The 19,901-nt window shown below is 46.5% G+C and overlaps 1 protein-coding gene across 2 annotated transcripts in view; it reads left to right on the top strand.

The window, feature by feature from the left end:
• LOC138447681 (adhesion G protein-coupled receptor E1-like) overlaps positions 1-19,901 on the top strand; it is a 927,425-nt gene that overhangs the window by 545,409 nt on the left and 362,115 nt on the right. For both annotated transcript variants that reach the window (XM_069603948.1, XM_069603946.1), the window contains one exon: positions 16,569-16,746. In XM_069603948.1, the coding sequence (XP_069460049.1) occupies positions 16,569-16,746 (178 nt within the window). The remainder of the gene's footprint in view (positions 1-16,568; positions 16,747-19,901) is intronic.

Below are 19,901 nucleotides of genomic sequence, written 5' to 3'. Positions count from 1 at the left end.
TCAATTCCGGTCATCCGCATGTCAATTTGGTAATCCACTATGTCGAGCGAGGACTGGTTGTGCTCAACCTCCTGAAGTCTCTTCTCCATCTTGTCAATCCTCTGGGTGATCTTATCCACCTTTCCGCCTATGTCTGCTCTCATACTTCTGATCTCGCCCATTATAGAGGCCACATCCTACTTTGTTGCCATTGAGTCTTCCTCTTTCCCCGCCATGGTCTCTCTGTTGTCCTCTGTCCTTGGGTCAGCCTTCGGGGTGTATTTATAGTCTGCGAGCTTCAACGTCCAGTCCATGCGATGCCGCCACCCGCAATGTGCACTTTTATGGGGTTTCTAGGATGAGGATAAGCCCTGGGGCCTTCCTGGTAAGTCCCGGGTATGCAGGACCCCTGCACCCCCAGGCGAGTTCTATGCAGCCTGCACCAATAAGGAGACACTCTATCCGCAGATGGGTTGTGGCTGTTCACGTTGGGCCACTCTCTTCACAAGGTGAGCACACGCCCCTGTCACAGGGGCCTGTTCCTTCTTGGGCCTTTGTACGTCCCCCGGGCTGTGGTGAATGGGGGGTTGCCCCGGGTGATCAAGGGGGGCTGCCCCTTTGCTTTGAATGGTGTGGGGGGGCTATCCGGTCCACATCCTCCAGTGTGCCAGGAGCCCGCTCTCCCCTTTTGTTGTTCTGGCACCCAGGGTCCATATGGAACGTCCCTCTGTACACTGTCTGTCTCGCCATGGAGCGAGGAGCTCCTTATTGCCCACTGTCTCCAGGGGGAGGGCACACGCCCCTGTGTCGAGGGCCCATACCTCCCTGTATGCTGGTGCACTGTTAATTCCTGGGTCCTAGGGCATCAGGCCTGCGCTGTCGGCTGCCCCTCTCCAGGGGGCACGGCCACATGTATATCCTGTGGGGCCCTTTCGCGTTCTGCCCCTGGTTGATGTGGTGCCTCAAAGAGAAAGGCTCTGGGCTTCTGAGGTAGCGGGTAGGGAGTGCTCTCTCCTTTCACGCTCTGTGGGGGGAGGGTCCGCTGGCAGCAATATGCAGCGTAACAGGTGGGCAGGGGGCTTACTCCTCTGTGAGAAATTAACATGGAAGGTCAGAGTACTGTTGTGTTCATGTGGTGAGTCCCAGTGTAATACACCTGTCTACATAATCAAGATAACTTCATGATACAAAAAACACATCTCTAGAGAAAATGCGTCTTTCAAAAAACCAGACCCTGAGATGAAACAAATTAAATTCAACCCAGTAGACGCTCAAACACAATTCAATATTTTTTATTAACATATATGGAATAAATCATTCTAAAAAATGGATTTCATAATGATAAAAACATACATCAATATTAGTATCAATAAATTTGTTAATCAATCCATCCAATTCATCATTGGACTGACAAGATACATCATTCCCATCTAAAACCACAACGGACCACAACGGACCACACTTCAACATTTCTCATATGTTCTATCCAGGTCAGGTCACAGTACTTAGATATTCCTGGTATCCCCTGTTACTCTTGTGTTTTGGCTTACTCCTCTGTGCCATGGAGGGCCCCTCATGTTGATCCTCTGCAGCTCTCCGTTATGTTCGCTGGCCGCCGCTGACGGGGAAAGTTACTTTCACTTTCCTGCTGTCAGCGCAGCAGGCCGAACTCTTACACAGCAACGATTGTGCCCGTTTCTGAAGCTCTGGAGGCGGGGGGTCTCACACTGCTTGCCCTCAGCATTGTCTGCCATGGGAGTGTCTGGAAGTGGGGCTCAGGTCACCTTCTGGACCTCACGGGCTGCAAGCACACGGCTAGGCTACAATATTCCATGCGCCCCCTGGTGGACAATCGTTACTGCTCATTTTTTACTCTCCTGAGACTTTGATAGGTTGCGGGTGGGCATATTTAGTTTCAGTTGCCTGACTTTGCCTGACTTTACCTATCAGTGGGACATGTCTTTTCAGTATACTGGTGTGCCTTTTTAGTTATCTTCTTCTTTCATTACCAAAGTGGTGAGACTTAGGGGTGTTTATTACTCTCAGTTGCTTCTTCCTCGTCTCAGTACCGGAGTGGGGAGAGTGTATAGTGTTCATTACTCAGTTGTTTCTTCCTCTTCTCTGTACTGTCAGGTACCCCAAAAGGGTACAAAAGGGGAACTGATCTACAGTAACCCATAAAGGTTGGGGAAGGTTTAAACTGGTTGTCACTAGGATAAGGGGGATATTATTGAGTCTTGTCAAATGGTACCCCCTTCCCAATCCTTCTTCTCTTCTTTCTAGTACGTCTGGGTTGATAATATCCCCTGTTCTACTCAGAGAGAAGGGGACATGGGGAACAATATCCCATTACTATCTCTGTGAGAAAGGTTCCTTCCTGAAAGGAGAATGTGGAATACTGTGTCTCACCTAAGTGCATCCCACCTCCAATCCCCAAGGACCCTCCACCCAGATGATCTTCCCTCGCTCGTCTACCCCAAGGGTTGGGATCCAAAAGCGGTGGCCCTTCCCTGCCCACCTGCATAGAGGATCCAAGGGGAGTACACGTGAGGACGCCCTCAGGTTTCTCACACCTGCGAGAATGACCCCTCCCGCATTCTATAAGGTTATGCAATATTTATCCCATTTGAGCTGCCTAAGTTGACTAGTCTCCAGAATGTTGCACTATTTTCTCCAGGATGTGTCCTAGAGTTCAGCCCACTTATCTTTCTTATAGTATTTTGTTTTCTTGTTTGTTAGTGATTTGTAACTTGACCTCCACTTACAGACATCAATCATTTGTACAGTTTCTGGATTTTTTATTGCAGTATTTCCTGTTTTTTTCCCCTGCAAGGTTTATCATACCAGTTCTGCTTACATAATGTTTTCAGTTTCACTGTTCTTCTTGGCTAAGTTAAAAGAGGAGTCACTTTGTTTCACCACCTCTTCAAAAGCCCCAGTACCTCTTTATTTAATATGTACTCAGCGGATAGAATTTTTCAATCAGTTAATCCCATTATGTAAGGCTGGTAAAATATTATTGGCTCTATGTTTGCCCATTTAATTGATTATCTGGTATTGCCTTTATTTATTATGGTAATATTAGGAACTGCTCCTATTGGTATACTATTTACAGGGATCCATCCTGTCAGAGCAATATGGAGTTTAAGTGGTGGGTGATCGCATCCTGCATGAACAATCATTTCAAACCTATTTACTAGGTGTCAGTCCCCTATAGATACCAATAAATACTCTATAGGTGGGTACATGCTGTAAAATGCATAGGTTGGTCGGGCAGGTTGAGCACCAGCCGACCTGCAATTACATACCCCCAATTCTTGATTGTAAAGTATTCTGGCTGTTTCTACCGCTGATTTGTGCTCTCTTTATGGATAGACAGATTTAATATCAGGTATTGCACAAGAAAGCTCCTCTGTCTCAGGGATGCCATCATACACCCTTAAGGTCTCAAACTTTAGATTATAAAACCCCATTAATAATATATGTCATTTTCCATTGCATTTTGTTCTCGCATTATCTATACACCTCTGGACAATTTGGATAGTGTTTGGCTGTTTTGTGCTATCTACCCTATTACAAATATTTAAAAGGAGCGTGGATTTGTTTGTATCATCCACTAAATGTAGCTGCTGAACATCAAGTGAGCCTGCATCACGTAGCGCAATATCGCAAATTAATTCTCGAGGCGAACCAGTTTAGTAATCCCCAGCTTGGTCTTGCCCTTCATCCCTTCGTTGCCTGAATGTGGAATGCAGCGTACTGCTGTATATATATAGATCTGAGAGCATTCACTTTTCTGTAAGCAAATTATATGATATGTAGTGACAAACTCATGCAAATAATCTTTATTAAAGTTTATTTCAATTCCACAAATATTCCAACTTAGTATTTTGATAAAATTAATGTCCCTATGTTGATCTCTTGCAGCCCTTGCCAGGCTAGATACTCTGTGGGTAACTTCACATACTCCCTCAGCTGAACCTAACACTCAATCTCACTTAGTGAGGCGGGAGGAGTCTCACTTAGTTAATCTACTCCTTCCAAGCCCTCAGCAGAATTTGAGGGCACATACACATTTTCCACAGAGGTTTTAACTTGCCCTGATCCCGATATGAATTGACAACTTCCCATGGTGACTAGTTTGTATACATCGTATTTCTGTGCTCATGGGCGGTAATGGTCTCAATTCAATAGACAGGCCTGCTGTAGAATATTCCCTGTAGTCCATTGCTAGTAAGCCACTAGAGCATTACCTCTCAGTTCCAAGCCGATATAACCTTCATTTTGTTTTGATGGAGAAGGTTTCCCAAAGCAGTGGGCAATATAGTCGCGTATCACTGATAAGCATCCCCTTGTGTTTCTAATCCAGAATAGGCATTGTTTAGTCAAGGAGCTTGCTTCTTTTCTCATTCCATCGGCCATTCCCGGAAACGTATGCATAAATATACAATAATCTTCTTTATACGTAGTCTCGTTTATGCCCAATAGATTTGGGGGCTCTCTGATGTTCTCAGGCCCATCAATGTATGGCTAACTGTGAAATTGATAAGTGAGCATGTTGTTATTACGAAGGATTGGTCATCCAAGAAGAGGAGAATGTATATGCACATTTTCTCTAGTATTCAAATATGTTCATACTCTACCATTTCTAGGAGTGTTGCTCTTAATAGTTTTAGCTTCTCGCATTACAGATGGAAGTATACACGTTCCAAGGTTTAACAGAGATGTATTTCGGACATATTTACTTTTATAGGTGAGCTATTCTTGGAACTCTTGTTCCTCCCCCTCACTGCAAGCAAACCCATCAGGAGAGGTACGGCAAGCATCTTCATTCTCTGAGCATCCCTAGTTGCCCTTTTAGCTTTTTTAGCATCCCTTTCAACGTACCACGTTCGACTAGGGTTCTTGTACCCATGCAGCATTTGCTATCCTTTTGATTTTCACATTGGTAGTTTCTCTGTTTTAGAGCTATCTCTTGAGCAATGTGCCTGTTGTCCATAGTTTTTTCTGAAATCACTGGCATATTCCCTTCTGGGGCCAGTGTTACTTCACTAAATCCCATACTAGCTTTCCCCAATGGAACCCCCAACTAGGTTGACCATTAAGTTCCTTTGTCAATTGAAAAGATCCACAGTGCCTGGGTGGGGAATACCCAACAGTTTGGAGGGCTGCCTTAGTCCATCTTCCCCGCACACCCGGATAAGCACTCTGGGATCTTGGTTACAACTGAGAGAAACAGTGACCATCAATAATAACGTTTTCTCGATCCGCAAAGACGACTGAGAATAAGGGACACAGTGAATACTAAAACTACCTGTAGATTTCATACACAATCGAGGAAGGTTCTGGGCAAACCACGCAAACCTGCACTGAACAACATCAAACAATGGCGTGCCCTCGAGGAATTAGCATCTCCTTTCCTCTTCACAATGTTGGCTGTTTTAAGGGTGGGCAGGTCGCCTGAGTCTCAATGCACTCCTCTCCTCTCCTCAAACAACGTCGTGCCCTTGATTACGAGCTGCAAACATAGGGCCTCATTACACGTTGTGCGGTAAAAATTGCAAATTAGCGGCATGGCGCTATTAATGTTTCCGCCCTCGCAAGAGGGCGTAAATAGCATACCATTACGAGTACGCGGACACGAGCATAGCGTCATGCCGTTAATTACCCTACCTCCATGCCGCTAAAGTCCCCAAAAAGTCCCTTACCGGCTTCCACGAAAGTGTAGATAGCACCTCTGCCTTCGCGCTGCATGCAAATAGCGGTCACCACTATTAGCGTTGACCGTTAAAATGCGGAACCGGAAATAGCGTCATCGGACAGGAATTGGAAAGAGCACGGCGGCCATCTTTAAAAACACAATCCATTGCCATCCTCTGCTCCCTGGACCTGTTTTGAGTTGTGAGCAGTGCAAAATCATCTGGGACACCTGCATCATGCCCAAGGCATTTAAAAAAACCACTGACAGGCATCGCAAGGAGAAATACACAGCTGAGGAATTGATCATGCTAACACAGACCCTGGCTGAGAATGCAGAGGTCGTTTTTGCAAATGACATGCGCCGGCCAACCTTACTAAAAAAAAAAAGCCATCTGTGAGGAGGTAGCAGTCAAAGTCAGTGCTGTTGGCACCAGCACGCGCACTGTGCGCGAATGCAGGAAGAGGTGGGACGATCTCAGACTGCGGGTGAGGAGCATCCTGGCTGAAAACCACCACATTGCCAGTGCCGGTGGAGATGGTTCACCAATCAGAATGAAAGAATGGGAGGAGACATGTTCAAACCTGATTGCTGTTGAATCCATTGAGGGAGTAGGCAGCATGGAGCTCGGCGTGGGTACCACTTCAGATGGAGGTGAGTGTACACATGACAGGATGCGATGTGAATGTACTGTTCCCCCCATATGTGAGCACAGACTCCTCTCATGCATGGACACACATCCACAAATGCATCCATCCCTCACCATGTCAGTGTCAGACCCAAACACACACACACATCACCAGAGACAAGTTCCAAACACAACCATGCATGGATGAGGCACTGAACTGGCACATCACCTGCATCCACAACTACTAAGTCCCAATGGCCACAACTGCATCATTTATGTAATCTGCATTAAGTATATTGAAACGCAACCAATGCCATCCCCCTTCTCGTCCCTGACAGGCTCGCATACAGATGGTGAGGATGCCGCTGATGCATCCCAGGCACCAGCTACGTGCAAGAGGCCAAGGGCACAGGAGCTGGAGGACACCCCAACAACATCCAGGGGCAAGGGGGGAAGGTCATACCTGACGAGCGGGAAACATCGTCAGAGTGCCACTGCAAGGGCAGTAGTAGCTGCACCACAAACTGCAGCCCCAATACCGTAGGTGATCCCACTGGCACCAATGCCAGCCACCGAGGGCCCACCATCAGCTGCGGCAAGCTCCGCTGGTGAGGCAGCCATCACTGCCCCCCTATCCGATCCGGAGGACACCCTAGTCGAGCCTATGGAGATGCACACCCCAAACCCCCCTAGAACCTCAGAGCCAGCACCATTCCAGACCCCTGGGTCTGATGTGACTGTTGAGGACAACAACCCAGCAATTATGTCCCCCATGTTAGCTTCACCTGCTGCAGTGGATGCATCTGAGGGCACAGCATCCAGTGCATGGTCAACCAGCACTGCCCCCCAACTGACCACCATCCTGCAGCGTCAACACGAGCTGACTGTGCTGGTTGGCCAGCATGTTGAGGAGGCTGCCCATCTCAGGGAGAACATTGTGGAGACGGCGAGGCACTCTACTGAGAGGATAGAAGCAAACACTGACAGGCTATGCAACGAGATAGCGAGGCTCAGGGAGGTCCTTGTTCGCATGGCCGACACCATGGACCGCCACTTTTCACAACAAGCCCAGTCTGCCCCATCATCATCTTCCGGGTCGAGACAGACAAGCCCCCTCCGGCGCTCTACACGCACCACCAGGCGCACGTCTGACCATCCTCAAAATGCAGCCAAAGACAATGGCAAATAGGGTGTTAATGGAGATTCCTCTGTGTGCATTGGCCAGGGCAAACATGGCAGACACATGGGGGAAGGGTGTTATGGGTCTGTTGTGGGGGGGTGGTGGGAAGGGTGTTATGGGTGGGGGGTGGGGGGAAGGGTGTTATGGGTCTGTTGTGGGGGTGGGGGGAAGGGTGTTATGGGTCTGTTGTGGGGGGTGGGGGGAAGGGTGTTATGGGTCTGCTGTGGGGGGTGGGGGGAAGGGTGTTATTGGTCTGTTGTGGGGGGTGGGGGGCAGGGTGTTATGGGTCTGTTGTGGGGGGTGGGGGGTGGGGGGTAGGGTGGTGGGATGTTTTGGGACTTGCACTTCTACACCTTTTTGTTACTCAATACACTGGTTTCTGATCAAAACACAGGCTTGGACATCTTCATTGTATTTGTGTACTTTATTGGCGACAGGGTCCATTGCGTGCTTCCAAACATACACCAGTGCATTAATACCCATATCCATGTGACAGTACGAAAACATGTTCCTCAGAACATTTGGTTGATCAGATGCTGTCTCACAGCACGTCCCTCCTGCCCATCCCCTCTTGCAACACCTGCATCCCCTTCACCTCCGTCCTCATCACCATCATCATCCTCATCAGGTGCTTCTATTTCAACCTTAGGGGGCAGTGGCACATTCCGTCTGATACGCATATTGTGCAGCATGACACATACCATGGTGATCTTGCCCACCTTCTCATGTCCATACAGGAGAGCACCACCAGACCTGCTAATGCACCTAAACCGTGACTTCAAAAGGCCAAAAGTCTGCTCGATCACGATGCAGGTACGGGTATGTGCACGATTGTATTCCTCCTCGTGCCTGTTCTGTGGGTTCCGTACAGGTGTGAGGAGCCAGATTTTCAGGGGATAGCCTGCATCACCTGTATAGGGGAACAAACGGGGTCCTGTTACTGTTCACCTCAAGAGTGGCCTGTTCATATCACACAAATTGACATTGCATTGTGATTCAAGTACACAATTGACAGCATACATGCAGATGGTCTGTGTGACAGCAACCTGCAAGGGGGAGGTCGACCCTGCAAGTAGACATGCCACATTAATGCCTCCAACAGTAATTGACATGTCCTGGGTGAGGCGAGGTCTTCGGTGTCCCTGGGCCCAGGCAGATATGTTTCCTCACTGCCATTCCAACATTGATGTTGCCATGCAGAGAGGCATCACTTCAGTGGTGGAATAGGTGCGTGGTGAAATGCTATGGCTAGGGGTGATCCCTTTGCATGCATTATAGGGCACATTGCATTATTGATGTTGTGCTGGACTAATTCAGGATGACTATCTTGATGGCATGTGTGAAATTTTTGTATTTTGTGGCGTGGAATGTTGTGCAATTATGTGGATGGATGTTTAATGTTACTAGACCTGTAATGTCATCTGTGTTGTGTAGCTTATACTTGCATGTCGGTTCATCTCAAATACGTTGCCGCCTTCCCAGATGGACATTGCCGTACATCTGTATGTGCATTTTGCCCACATACGACAAGCTACACCCAGTTGGAGTATGTATCTCTCCGCCCCCCATTCACACCCAGTTGGAGTATGTATCTCTCCCCCCCCATTCACACCCAGTTGGAGTATGTATCTCTCCCCCCCCATTCACACCCAGTTGGAGTATGTATCTCTCCCCCCCCCCAATCACGTTGCCATGTGCTTGCCCTGCTACTCACCAAGTAGCCACGAACGTTGTCCGGTGTGTCGCTCCATGTATCGTGGGATAGTTGAGTTCTGCAGGACTATGGAATCATGGGTTGATCCGGGAAATCGGGCACAGCAATGTGTGATTATCTTGTTGGCGTCACATACTATTTGGACATTGATATAGTGGAATTGCTTCCTGTTTCGGTACACTACTTCATTGTGATGTGGGACCACCAATTCCACATGGGTACAGTCGATGGCCCCGATGCAACTTGGGATGCCTGCCAGTGAATAGAAGCCAACTTTTGTGTTTGCAATCTCCTGGGCAGTCCGTGGCATGGATATGTGTTCAGGTGCATGCTTCAGGATGGCATCGAGTACCTGGTTCAGCGTGCGGGAGAATACTGGTTGTGATATGCCATGCATCTGTCCCACTGTATGCTGGTAGGTGCCTGTGGCCAGGTAGTGGAGCACAGTCACCACCTTTAGTAGCGGGGGGATGGCAGTTCTGATGTCTATGAGGCTCACAATGTCGTTGTGGATCATGTCCACGATGCTGGTGATGGTAACCCTGTCCAGACGGTACAGGGTGTGTATCTGCTCAGGGGTTAGGTTAAATGGACTGGCTCTGATCCTGGGGATTGGTGGGTGCCTCTGTGGTATGATTAGGTGCCGTGGTGGTGCTTGCTGTGCCTGTCTTGCCCTCCTCCTCCTCCTCCTCCTCCTGCGTCTCCTTTGTGCTGCCTGTTGTTGTTGCAGCTGCACCTCAATGAGGTCCTCCAGGCCATGTAATGCTGCCAGTATTGGAACCATCTTGGTGTGGGAAGGGGTGTGGGAAGGGGTGTGGTGTGCTCCTTTTGAGCTGCCACAGTCTCCATTGCCTCCACCTGTGTGGATTGTGTCCACCTGTGGCAGGTGGGAACACTGCTCAGTTCTCAACGGGTGGTTTGCGATGCCGGTATTAGCACCATGGCGGTAAAGGGTTTGGGGGGCTTTACCATGCCGCTATTAGCATGTCCACTAGCCTTGTGATGCTGTGCTAATAGCGGCATGGCGTAATTTACAGGATGGAGGGTCGCGCGCACGCGGCCTGCCCGCTATTAGTGGCACCATACATAGCGGTGAGCCGGGTCGTGATTCGCATGGGGATTTAACGTTACCAGTATTCCATTACCGGTAACGTTAAATCCCTACCGCCATCCGTGTAATGAGGCGCATAGACTTGACTTGCACTAAACAGATTCTTTAACTCTGAAGTCTTGGTGGATGTATTGGACCACCACATTAATGCAGTTACATTTTGAGTAGGGGTCCATAATACCCTCTAGACTTCTTGTTAAAACCTGAGTTTGGTTACAAGAAAGTACAGGGGTGATTCTTTTGTTTTTTGTCACAGGGAGTTAACTGATTCAGTTAAGGGAGTTTGTTGGTTCTCTTTATTCCATGTGAGGCAGGCAGAAAACAAAGGAGGTGATAACTCGATCTACACAGTCGAATGCCTTTGTAATTTTTAAAAAGGCCATATACAGTGTAAGCTTTGATAGAAACCCTTGTTTCGTTAGCAGACAAATAAAGAAGCAGTTAAGGGATAGGTTAGCTCCTTTTCTAAAACCATATTGATTAATATCAAATTTCCCAGAATCCTCCACCCAGCGCTCAAAGGTCACACAGTAAAAATCTCAAGAAGATGTTATATGAGGCATCAAGTAGAGAGAAGGGCGGTAGTTAGCAGGATCTGCTCTATCTCCCTTTTTGAAGATCACTACAACCATTGCCTCCTTCCAACTGGACGGAAATACCTGGGACTTCTGTACTTTGAAATACAAATGCTATAAAACCTCAGGCCATAACCCAGGCGCCGATTTAAACGTAACATTCGTTGGGCCATCCGGCCCCGGAGCATTAGACTTTTTGCCTTCTTAATTGCCCACACTATGTATTCTGATTCAATGTTTAGACCCACCCAAGGGGAACTGCATGCCGATGTTAAGTTGGAAGCCACATTGAATGCACTTGTTCCCTGGTAGCTGCCATATAAAATATTAAAATGCGCCACCCAAGCCGACCCCGAAAATTGCCTGTGCTTGCAGTAAAATATCTGAGCCGCCTGACCTTGAATCACCGCCAAGAATTTGACGAGTTGCTTGAGTTTAATGCGAATAACATGACCTTTGCATCTTTTTGAAAAAGTAGATACCTATGACCCCTTAGACAATTGCGATAGGTTTATCTAAGTTTCTTTATTAGCTCAGAAGTGGCGGGTCCAAACTTCTTAGCATACCTAATATCCAGTTGAAGCTTCCTTTTTCTTAATCTAACGGCAAGGTAATATTTATGGGAAAGCTTGGGGTATACAAACAATCCCCTTAGTCAAGGCCGACAGGGGTATTAAACCCTGCAGCATAGTTTGTAGATGGGACCTAAACTTATCAGGCGACTTAGAAGTGAAGATTCCTGCCATAAAATGCTGTTCTACTTTCATATTAAAGCAGTCAGCTATTTTAGATCACCATAGTAATGATTGATCACATGGTCTGATCTCAATATGAAGGGGGAATTAAGTATGATCCCTGTTGTTAAATGCTACCCATAAATGCCATTTATTGGTCACCTAGGATCCTGTGATTTCTTAAATTGCAATTCTTTGTCGCCTAAGAACCTGTGATTTCTTAAATTGCATTTCTTGTTTGCCTAGGACTCTGACTTCCTAAATTTCATGGTCACCTACTATGTTTTTAAATTTCATTTCTTTGTGACCTAGGATCCTGTGATATTTTATATTCCATTTCTTGTTGTCCTAGGACTTGTGATTTTTAAATTACATTTTCTTTGTCAACTAGGACCTTGCTGACCCCTCTACACCATAGCCATCATTCCGTGCCTACCATGTTCCTGCCAAACCTGCTCCTGCTGTACGTTCCCCCTTTCTCGCTTTCATCTCTCTACTCCTCTTGCTCCTCCTTCCTGGTCCGTCCATCTCCATTCTTCACTCACCTCCTAGATGTCATGCAGGCTGCTCCTTTCTTTTCATCCCACCCTCTCTAACTTTATCTTCCCTCCATATAATCCAGCAACTACCTTCTCTATCTCTGCTCACCCACTTGACCTCACCCTGGTTCTCTGAAATGCCCTATCGATCTGCAAAAAAGCCTCCTTTCTCACCAATCATTTTGATCCATATCACCCCCAAACTGTCGGTGATGGCTGTCACCGAATCCTGGATTTGTGCCATTAACATTGCCACTGTGCCAGCCATTCACACTGACTTTACCTCTTTCTCTCCCTCCCCTAGTGTCTCCAAAAAAGGTGGTGGTGTTGGTCTTAGGAGCAGCAAGTACACTCTATTGGCACCCCTTCCCCTGTCTGATTTCACTCCCTCCTCCTTTTAACACATCTCGGTTTAACTTCTCATTACCACCCTGTTTTCTCTTTTCCACAGCTACCACCCCGATGGCACCCTCAGATGTTGGCCTCTTACTCAAAACATTCCCATTTCATGAACCTGCCATCATAATGGGTGAACTCAGCCTCTCAAATAAGACAAAGGCCCAACAGTTTCAACATGACTACGCTCTCTCTGGCAACTCACTAGCCAACCTACATACACTTTCGGCCCACGTGGAAGGCCACACTCTCAAGCTCATATTCCTATTTTACATCCTGGTCTCCCCTACTTCCACTCTGAGCACTACACCATCAGTATTCCTCCTGCACTCTTCTATACCTTCCTTATACATCACTGAATGTAAATTCAAGCTTCACTTCATGCCCTACTCTGACCAATTCAATATATGATATGATATGGCATTTATAACGTGCCTATACACAAGTGTTTCAACATCATGTTACAATGCTCTTGCCTCCACTTGCTCACTCCATTGAACTCACCTCTGCTATCTTCACCTATGCACTGTCTACCCCTTCAAAGAACACTACCCTGCCCGCTCCTTTAGCTCCTCTCTCCCGTGTCGTCAACCATGGATCTCGCCAGCAATCCAGTTGCTGTGGATACTACTATGCTGCTGAGTATATTGTTGGCTCAAAGACTCATCCCCCACTCATCTCACTGCCTACAAGGATACTCTTCTGGCCCTAACACAGATTTGACACAACCAAAACCTTTTATTACACTAATCCTGTTTCCTCTCTCTGTCTACACACTGTGACAATTTACTAGATGTCGTCACTTCTCCCTGAGGGGGAGCCCTTTCCCATGAGGCCATGGTGTGAGGCCGCTACTCGATAGTCCCCCTGGGGTGGTATAATGCAGAAGGATCTCATGCAGAGGGACTCTTCCCCCTATGGAGAAGGATGACAATCTAGGGTATATTCCTTATGAGTTCACACCCCCACATACTCTAACGACTCCTTCCACTGGTAACCTCTTTGTAGACAGTAAACATATGTACGGTTATAAGGTAGACTCCCTCAAGGTTCTGAAAAGTACTGAGATGAACAAAAACATCAGGAACTTAGGTAATCCAAGTACTGTTGGTACCAGTTGGCCCCTGGCAAAAATAAAGATGAAACTTGTGAAAGAGTAGGATGTATACAATGGGCCCAGACACTGCTGGCAACATTGTATAAAAATCGACAATGGACTAAACACTTGGTCTTGAGCAGCCGTGAAGGATGGCAAGTGTGCTGTGCACAGAACGCAGGGAAATACAAACCTGCATCCCTGATACGGTGCCTGGAGAACTCCAAGGATGCTGGAAATTCGCCGAGTCTGATGATCAGGAGGTCTGCAGGAGCAGACCAGTGCACAGCAGTATTGAGAGGAAGAAGGAATGCAAATGGCAGTTAGGAACACTGTCGCACAGACAGAGGAAAAGTAAGATGCCTTAGAAGCCGAATGGAACGCCTGCCATCCCAGGAAGCCCCAGATGTCTGTCGAAGCCCTCAACAAGGTAAAGGATGTCGCAAGATGGCACATGTAGTTGTCCCTAGGCCCCTTTGCAACCATAACGCTTGGGTGGCACGGCAAGTGCAGAACGCCTACAACCCTTCTCCTCCTCATTGCAGCGGTGAAACAAAGCATGCTGATCACCCGGGAAGGGTCGAGGACCCCAAGTACCATAAAGAGAACTTGAGAGGGAGACCCTCACAACAGTGGCAGGAATAAACCCACTGAGAGAGGAACCACAGACATTCGAGTCATCGTACTTGCGGCAGTACTGGTCAGGGAAGTGAACCAAGTGGGCCGAATTAAAGAAGAAGAGAAACTAGGGTCTGGCACCCAAACCAAGAGAGTGATACAATTCATCTTCATCATGGTAGTACTTGGCAGGGAAGTGAACTGAGTGGCACAAATCAAAGAAGAAGAGAAGCCAGGGTCGTGGACCCTCCTAACACTCAGAGTTGGATGTTTTAGGTGTGAAGCCTAATGAAGAGAAGACCAGGAGAAGGGAGTCATTCCCCCTGGTTGTCAGAGACTGTTCTAAGATTACCAGGAGAATGGAGTAATTCTCCTGGTAACTCGGACTGGGAGTAAGGTCCAACAGGCCTGAGGAACGGAGTCATTCCTCCAGGATATATGGACTGAGCCCCGACACCAGGAGAAGGGTGGCCTTCTCCAGACCCACCAAGAAAATATTGTTTGGAACTTTATGGCCTGGGCAAGGGATTCATTACCCCAGGCTATCTGAGATTGGATATCAGGAGAATGGAGGAATGAACTTGTACCACCCATGGGGGTGCCAACGAAAATGTAGTTTAAAAAAAACAAACGTCTAAAAATGCCAAATTCAGCATTGAAAAAAAAAAGAAAAACCATATTGTTGATCAAGGAGCGCGGGTGTTGAGGGGGTTTTCCCCACTCCTCTTGATCGACAATAACAATATGGTATTTCGGGAGTTGCAGGGGTGTCCCCTGCTTCCATTGAAAGGAAAGCGGGGACAAAGAAAGATTACAAAAAAAGCAGACCCTGCAGCGGAAGTTCCTCCCCTCAATGGGAAGGTGGAACTTGCGTCGCAGGGAAGGAGCCATGCAGAGGAACAGCAGGTAAGTGTCAGGAGGTAAGGTTTAAGGGTAGGGAGTTGTAGGGTGGGGAGATAGCGGGCCAGGGTCATTCATGTGATTATTTTGTTACAGGCATTTCAAATTCGTGATTTTCGAATTCAACATTTTCATTAATGTAATAATTATGTACATCCCACTAAGGTAGCATTGTGTGGAACTTTAACCATAACCCAGGAGAAGGGAGCCATTCTCCTGATACCAGTAAAGTACGGCCTTATTCTTCAGTTTCTAGTGGGACAAAAGTAAGGTTTTCTTCACACAAGACGTTGGACACCTTTACGTTGACAAACATCCTGACAGTCACCTTAGATCTCAAGTTGATGCAGGTTAACCCCTCTTTGGAATAGGGGAAGATAGGTCTTCTTTTTCTTAATTGTTTAACAAAAGTATTTAGCCCCAAACATGGCAGCTTTCTGTCAGCCTCTGCACCCATAACACTCACAAACGATTCAATTTCCTCCTCTCTGCCAATGACATTGCATTGTACTTTTCCTCCAAAATACGGGACACTTTCTCTACTTTTCTATCTCTCCTACTCCCTCCCTCATTCTTATCTTCTAATATCTTCCCCATATTGCTACCTCTGCTACCTCTCTTTCACTTCTCTTCTCTATCTCACTTCTGTCACCTTCCCTACTGATATTCTACCCATCGTTTGCTCCAATTGATGCCTTTTCAAGACAGGTTCTTAAGGAACTTGCACCCGTCACCTCCACTCACCTCTCTGCATTATACAAACTATCTGATATCTTCCCAACCGTTAAAAAGCAGCCACAGTCAGCCCTCTTATAAAGAAAGAAACTTCTCACCACAACATCCACTCTTTCTGCAGATGTGTCTGTCTCCTTTCCTACAACTTTAAAATCCTCAAGATGGTATCTCCAGCTGCATAGTCAACTATCTTGAGATACACTCATTGCTAGCCCCCTCCAATCTCTCTTCGAGTCGAAACACTCCACCAAGAATGCGCTCACCCACGTCACGGATTCTGTTGCCACTGCCCACCATGCTCACTGCTTCATCTCAGCACTTGTCAGAATCTTGAGGTAGTCTGCCTTATATCTGTACATGGGTCTGCAAAGAGGTTACCAGAGGAAGGAAAGGTTAGAGTATGTTGGGGTGTGATTTTCTCATAAGGGCTGTGCCCTGTTCTTCAATAAATACAAGTAAACCCTAGGGCTTAGCTTAATGCCAAAGTAGATATTTTACTGGTTTTGGTGGCTTCACCTTAATGCAGGATGGTGCTTGATGCACTAACTTCCTATACGTCTTTTGCGATGTGCGCGGGCTATCAACTGAATTTGGAACCACAGTATAATGACCAGAAAATGTTCTACGGAATAAACATCTCACAGGCCCTGCATCTCATCCCACAGAATGTGACTGAAGGTTTCAGCCAGGTGTTAAAACAGACGTCCTCATTGTCCAATCTCAGCAGAACAGCGGTGGCTACCGTTGCAACCAACCTTCTAGCAACTATAGAGACCACTATCCTGGCATCCTTTTCAAGACCAGGAAGCAATGGAAGTCAGAGGATTACAACGGGACAGCTGGGTAGGTACAGATGTTGGTCCCATGCTGGTCACATTTAAATCTGGCCAAGTTCGCCCAGACCTGGTTTTCTCTCTCTTCTGTCACATTTCATTATATATTTTCTGTCTCTAATTGGCCATTACCATGTTATTAGGGCTCAGTTGTTTGTCTTTGCCTGGTCATTGTTTGTACAAATGTGCTACGTTCTCTTTGATGTTAATTGAAATACGGCTTGATAATGTTACATTAATATTTGAGCAATACACATAAGAATTACACCTCGGAAATGCCCCAAAATTGAGCCTTTTTGGAGAGAGATATCACAGGCGCGAGCTCAAGCGTTTGAGGAAGGGGCTGCAAGTACCCCGGAACGAGACCTACTAAGGCTTAGAGAGGCTGGGGAAGAATGGGAAAATAGGGGCCGGAAGAAGGCCCGGGTGGTACTGGCATTGGCAGCAATGATCCTAATAGCCCAAAGGTGGAAGGGAGCGATTCTCCACACGATTCAAGAGTGGCTCCGCAAGATTTGGGAGCTGATAGCGCTGGAATGGGCCACATATGAAATGAACAACAACCTGATGCGAGACAATGGTATTTCTGAAAGACGATTTTAAGGTCCAGGGAGGGGTGGGAGGAGTGGGAAACGGATGGGGGGAAGGAGGACGAGCAGAGTGGGGGGGAATGTTTAACATGTTGTAAAACCAATCAAGAGAAGTTTTAAAAACAAAAAAGAATTACACCTCTTCAGATATTCTTTGTGGGCTGGGGATTGCTTGGAAATAAGAACCACAAAGAACACGCAGTTTTGAGAAGATATGGAAAATATCTAGGGAACCCTTAGAGACAATACTTCCCTGTGAAGCCAACGGCTTCTCCATGACCAAACAGAGGAATCTTAGTATATTGTCATGCAAGTGGTGTTGGGTTCTAGGGTCTGGAATAGAAGGACGTGCCTTGGTTTGAGGGACAACCAGGTGATGTGTCTTGTTGCTCACAAAGCAGAGATAGTAGAGGGTTGAGTGGACTGCAGTCACAGGTGCTATATGTAAGGAAAGAGAAACACATGGTTGATGTCAAGCCAAGTTACACTTCATTATACTGAAGAGGTAAGGGTTTCTGCAGAGAGGGATTTAGAGTATTAGCAGGCTAATTGGAATGCCTCTGTATTATAGAATAGCTGGGATACTATATGCCAAATCTGGTGTATATCCATCAATGTTTTCATGCCTAAACTGATTGCTGAATAAAACCTGTTGTCCACTTTATTTTTTGAGTTGTTTGACACACACCTAGCCAATAAGGTGAAGCAGTGCATGACACAAACATTTCGAAAATCAGATCAGCCAAACTTGAAAAATGCACTCATGGCCAAACAAATAATCAATATTTATCAACATACGCAATATAAACATACTGCAAACTGCAGAATAAAATATGCAGCCCCCAACAGACACACCCCTATTCTGTCATACACTGAATACTCGGAAGGGAAAAAAAATGAACATCATTCAGTGAAATTGACATTAGTCTGTGGAATGCATAAGATGATCTGCACCACCCAACATGTGTTCGGTGCGCCGGTCATGCATCCTAGGGTCAGAAGGACATGCAAAATAAAAAACATGGGATGAAAAATCCAAATGCTAAGCCACCATAGCACTCTGGTATGGTGGCTCAGCAACTCTGAGCCACACAAATCTGTTAATATGACTCATACAAATCATATAGTACCCTTAAATAAAAGAAAGCTGTGGGAACATGTGTGTTTTTTTTAGAAAAAAACTGTAAATAGTATAGCCAATCGAAACAGATGATGCCACAGTAAGTATGAATGTATTATTAAATATTAGCCCCCAGGGTGAGCACCGAAGCCAATCGAGTTGCTTGGAAAGCGGGCTGAATCTCACAGTGCAAGCCCCTGTTCCGAGCAATGTGATAGCTGCGCGCGGCCGCCCTGCTTTTTTCCCTCCCCATCCCTGTCCCCACCCCTGCTGTCACCCTTCTGTCTTCCCACTCCTTCCCTCCTCCCACTTACCTGAAAGGGGATTCATTGCCGTAACAGCACCACGCTCTGCCCTCATGTCAGCAGGGTCACCATGGAAGTGGAAGAGGGGCTCAGATCGGCGCCTCGCTTCCATTTCCATGACAGCACTCTAAGGTGAGTATCTATTCGAAACAACGGGTTATGCACTCACTGATACCCATTGTTTCAAATAAATAAATGCCTATATGTACCCCGGAACATAAACCATAATAGCCATAATGACAAGTTCCTCTGGCTGTACTGGCTGGTAACATCCCGGGGCCCTTGTTAAACCTGATACATCCTTGAGGAACTACAGTAAATATAAAATAACCCCAACCTAATAAACATTTTGATAACCTTTACTCACCTTCACAGGGGTTGTAGAAAAATACTGAATAAAAAACTGTGCATGGTCGTTTACTGCGAAAAAGGTAGTAATGGAAATGTTGCAGAAAAGAAACTGCACAGCCGATCCAGGGATTGCGGGGTCGTCCATTGCTTCCTTAACTGCTGTGTACACACAGAGAATGGGTTTGGGTGATGTAGGGGGTGCCAATATAAAAAAACAATAAAGTTTGGAGAGAAAAAAGACTTTGTTTGTTTGTTTTATTATTTATATTGCGCACCAGACCCGGAGGTATTCGGGCACGAAATCATAAAGAGGGTTGTTAAGCTTGCGTTAGATAGTTACATATAGGCATAGTACAGCTAACGTTACAATGATGTGTGCACAAACAATAGGCATAGCAGGTAGGTATTTACAATAAATAATAGAAGTAGGTATGAGACACATAGATATAGCACAGGTAATGGAGTCTCGTATATACAAGATATCCTAAAAAAGGATGTAGGTCAGTTTACATGTCAGGTATGGTCAGGCGTCATGTTTCTTTATCCAGTGAATGAGACTGGATCTAAATTGTGGATAGGGTAAATCTTCTCTTAAAGCAGGAGGAAGGGAGTTCCAATATTGAGCTGCTTTAACAGGGAAACTGCTCCCACCGGATTTAGTAAGCCTAAATTTAGGTACTAGTAGCAGGTTGGAGTTAGCTTTTCTTAGGGGGCAGGAGGCTGTTTGTCTGATGAGTCTGTCCATGAGTTATTGTGGGGCCGCATGGTTGAGGCATTTGTGTGTCAGGGACGCAGTTTT

This window comes from Ambystoma mexicanum, chromosome 3q (assembly GCF_040938575.1).
Source record: "Ambystoma mexicanum isolate Mex_15411 chromosome 3q, UKY_AmexF1_1, whole genome shotgun sequence".
In the NCBI taxonomy this organism is placed as follows: domain Eukaryota; kingdom Metazoa; phylum Chordata; class Amphibia; order Caudata; family Ambystomatidae; genus Ambystoma; species Ambystoma mexicanum.
Note: the sequence above shows the minus strand (reverse complement) of the source record. Positions and strands in the feature narration are given on the sequence as shown.